The 4,244-nt window shown below is 42.2% G+C and overlaps 1 protein-coding gene across 1 annotated transcript in view; it reads left to right on the top strand.

Moving 5' to 3' along the window:
* The first annotated feature begins 3,211 nt into the window (after positions 1–3,211).
* Positions 3,212–4,244, top strand: part of alkbh8 (alkB homolog 8, tRNA methyltransferase) — a 12,940-nt gene continuing 11,907 nt past the window's right edge. The window contains exons 1-2 of the mRNA XM_012837900.3: positions 3,212–3,419; positions 3,830–4,064. Coding sequence (XP_012693354.2) covers positions 3,285–3,419; positions 3,830–4,064 — 370 coding nt within the window. The 5' untranslated portion in view covers positions 3,212–3,284. The remainder of the gene's footprint in view (positions 3,420–3,829; positions 4,065–4,244) is intronic.

The following is a 4,244-nucleotide window of genomic DNA, read 5'->3' on the forward strand; positions in this document are numbered from 1 at the left end:
TTACGATACTGCTTTCATATTGGTGCATCAGAGACATGGTGGAGATTCTTTTCCCAAACACAGACTTCCCTTCGTTTCAGACCTGGTGCTGAACAGGTTTGCCACAAAGACTAGACCGGTTGTTGCCATCCATGCATAATTACAGCAAAAGCCAGCAAGTCAGAGATGCCTTAAACAGTGATGCAGAGTCTGAAGATGGGATGGAATTTAGATGTCACAGCCAACAGCAGACAGGCTTGATGAATTTGCTATTAAATCGTATTTATTATTGTCCTAACGAGAGGATCACCATAGCGATGACCGCCTCATAGCTCAAGGGGGGGTCAGTGGAGGAATTTTCAGTGGAGTCATTAAACGCACGGTTACACCCTAGCAACGCCAAACAAACCCCAAATAGTTGATAAAAGTTTCCTTGCGTCAGCGTATCTTCCTATAATCCTCGCCTCAGTCAATATTTACGCCCGGCATTCGGTCACATAAAGGAGACAATCCCAAAACAGAGCCTCCGCCAAGCAGATGATGCAACTGCCCTGGTTTCTCTCACCTCCAACACCTACATGAACAACAGCAGATGCTGAACTGAGCTGACAATAGACCATATCAAGTTATGATATATTAGAAGTGATTAAGAGGTGAGAACCCTTTCAGTGCCATTAGTCCTCTTATGGTGGTGTGAGATGCAGTGTAGGTCAACATAAGACAACATATATATTGAATAAACAGCAGTATATTATTTTTGCACAGTGTGGAGCGTAGACCCTTTTACATTTCACTACATGTTCGTGTATGTGACAAATAAAGCATGGGAACTTGAACTTGAACTTGTATCAACAAATATACAATGTTACATCTTCAGTATGCTTGTGAAAAAAATCACATTACACGATGGCATTGCTTGCAAACACAAATAGTCTATCATAATTTATTAATCATGCAGCAGAACTATTCATACAGTATTTATTCAATGAAAAAAGGGGAAATCAATCATATGAAAGAAATGTGTTAACACCGATGTGTGTCAACTGGTGTTACACCCATCACAAAGTGGGAAAATGAAATGTCATACTGTGTGTCCCACTGGTGGAGTTATCCTATAGCGCTGCCTTAGTAATATCCCCATAGCATTCACAGCATTCAAAATTAAAGATGTTATTAGCCTTATTAGCAATATGGCTGGTGTGTGTTCCTTCATTTGGCCATCACACCCCACCCCACCCCACACACACAGCTTATGATACAGTGACCTGAGTTAGTTCTTACAAGTAGATCTCTAGAGAGAGGAAGAGATCAGAATCACTATTTTAAAAACAAGGCTCTGGTTTCCACAGCCAGAGGCAATTAAAATACACACAGATTCCAGTGGAGTCCTGACACCTTAGGTGACATTTGCTCTCACGGCAGTGGAAGGAGGATTTTGGAAAACATGCACGAATGGAAAACTACAATGCTCATCTATGCTTGGGATAAGAGCTATGGAACCTTTAGAGTCCATATCAAGTATACACCATGTAAGCCTGTCTGACAAGTTATGTCCAATAAAGGGGATGAAATAGTGGTGCATTTCTATTTCCCAGGTAACCTGGCTATCCTCTAATCAACAGCAGCACCAGGCCAGCCAGCTGTTTGCCTGCCTTGGCCCCCTGACTGCAGGGAACACAGCTCAACCTCGCTGCCAGGGCTTGGGCTGGGGCTGAGTGATGTTTTCGGACAGGTGAGCGAGGCCATGGGGCTTTTGTTATAAAACTCAACAGATCTCCTCTGGATCCTCCTCTCTCTGCTTCTGGGGCGCACGCTTCACTGCAGGGTTAGCAGGGTTACGCCTGTCCCATGCGGCAGGGCATACCAAACAGAAAGCTATGCATTAATTGAGCCCTGAGAGACAGGGGGGATGAAACACACAGGCCCAGATCAGTTTGGAGCGCGTCTGGTGGCTGGAGCTGGTGGAAGACGAAGGAATTTAAGAGACTGATGAAAACACAGGCTCATCAACTGTTGCACGACCCAGGTCCCGTTTGGACCAACTTCTCAACTTTTTCTCTCATTACCGCAGAATAACTCTTCCCAGGCTTTATTTCCTTCATTTTTCAAGAAAATCTTTTGACCATCTTGAAAAATTTGCATTTTTGGTGCAAGCTTAGTTTATTCTTAGTTTATTCTTAGTTTATTCTATAGTTTTTATTCTTCCAGGCAATGCTGCCTATTTCACCTTCCACCTAATGCATACAGGAAAACAGAGTAGTTCTTTCAGCTCATATCCCATGTACAAATACAGATACACTATTGAAACACCTTCCCTGATGTCGACAAGGACATATTTATATTAAAAATGACTGGCACAGCTGACCTTTTCATTTTGGATCTGAATTACAAATTCTTCCCAGGTATAAATTATCTCTCTATGAATAAAAGGAATAAATGATTCATCAATATATAAAAAAAACATATACAAATAATTACATAGTGGACTGGTCCAGCTATCACAGAGAAAGAATTTGTTCAAGGAGAGCACAAGCAAGGCGCCACAGCAGATAGAGGCTGAGAAGAGGAATGCCTCGGGACAGTATCCAGAATGCACTGAGAATACCATAATGGCTCCAGGAGAAAGACAATAGCGAGGGGAGGAAGAACAGGTGGCCCGGGTCCCCTATGGGACTCTGGGGGTATATAATATCCAATTTGGGGAGCTGTGAGTCCACCCATTGTCCTTGGGGTAGGGAGGGTAGAGCACAAAACAAGTGTGTTGTGAAACAAAGTGACCCTTTATGTTTTGAACATGAAGCTACTGTTGGCTAATGAAGCTATTTAGATGGATTGATGTAAGAGTTCATCAGAACTGCAATGTTTGGCACATATATTAATCAGTTAACAGACAAAGCTTTTTAAAAGCTAAAGCTTGTGTTACAGAGTTTACTATTTTGTTTAGTTCTGGTGCTGCCTAAATGGGTTTGATGGCCAGTTGAGTTGATGTTGTGAGGGACTTTACATTTGTTTTCACAGTTTACTGCACATATTAGAAGGTTTGTGACAGGGATGACTATGCCTTCACAGCCACACAAACTTCATTACTTTTAGCCAGATGATTTTTCAAGTACAACTGATTATTAAAAGAGAGCCTCCCATGAATCTTGTTTATCTACTAACGCCGTTTCATAGCATTTGTTTACATTTTAGAATATAAAAACGTCTTACACGGGGAACACTTCTGTATCCAATTCCTTCGTGGTCGGGTGGAACTGTTTACCAAAGTTGTCTGTTTCATGGGGGAAGGATTTTAAAGTTGCGCGATGGATTCCCGTGCAGAGAACGTGAAAGCTGTCAGAAAGACCAAGGAGGAGAAAAAACTTTTACGTAAACAAATAAAAGCCAGTCACACTTTACTCAAACACGAGGGCATCAACACAGTATCACAGCCAACCGAGGTAACAACAATTTAACAATTTAGGAGGGTCAGCTTTCTCCATAATACGTTTAGTAGCGCGTAACGCGACCATAGGCAACTAACTAGCTAGCTCGATGTAACGTTACACAACAGGAGTATGTGGTTAGCCTGAAGAAATGTTTGGTTGATAACGTTAGATGATTTTGTTGACACTTCTCTTATGTACTTAAGCTCTTCTTTTGATATCGGATACTCTGTTTTCATAAATCCTTTCTAGGACTTCCTTATCAGCAGTAGCATCCTCTGATATGTTTCTTCCTCTGATTTGTTTGTTATGGTCTGCCATGTTTATGATTTTAAATCATTGTATTGTTATCCCATCATCAAGAAATTCTGTTGTGCAGTTATGTAGTGATAATGTAATGATTTGTGTTTTGCCTTGTTTCATAGTACCTGGTGGTGGCCAACGGAGGGTTGGGGAATGGAGTGTGTAGGGTGCAGTTACAGGAGGTTCTGGACGGGGCGGCCACCGTAGTGTCCCTACTGATGCCCCCAAACAAACCCTATGCATTTGTGACATACACATCCTCAGACGATGCCCAGCAGGCGCATACGCTCCTCAATGGCCAGCAGTTGCAGTGCCAGGGCCAGATGGTGACCCTGTACTTCAGCTATGTTGAGAGAAGTGAGTCCCAGTGTTGAAGGAGTGTTGTTGTTTACCTGTGAGACAAACGCTGTGTTTTTTGCTCGTACCCAGATACTTCAGCTAGTGTTTGCTAGTTCAGCAATGTAGCTGATGAGTAATAATAGTGACAAGTCCTAGTTTTTATTTATTACTTGACCATCAGGTTCTGTCACACTTTCA

The sequence above is a fragment of the Clupea harengus genome, chromosome 9 (genome assembly GCF_900700415.2).
Source record: "Clupea harengus chromosome 9, Ch_v2.0.2, whole genome shotgun sequence".
Lineage (NCBI taxonomy): Eukaryota > Metazoa > Chordata > Actinopteri > Clupeiformes > Clupeidae > Clupea > Clupea harengus.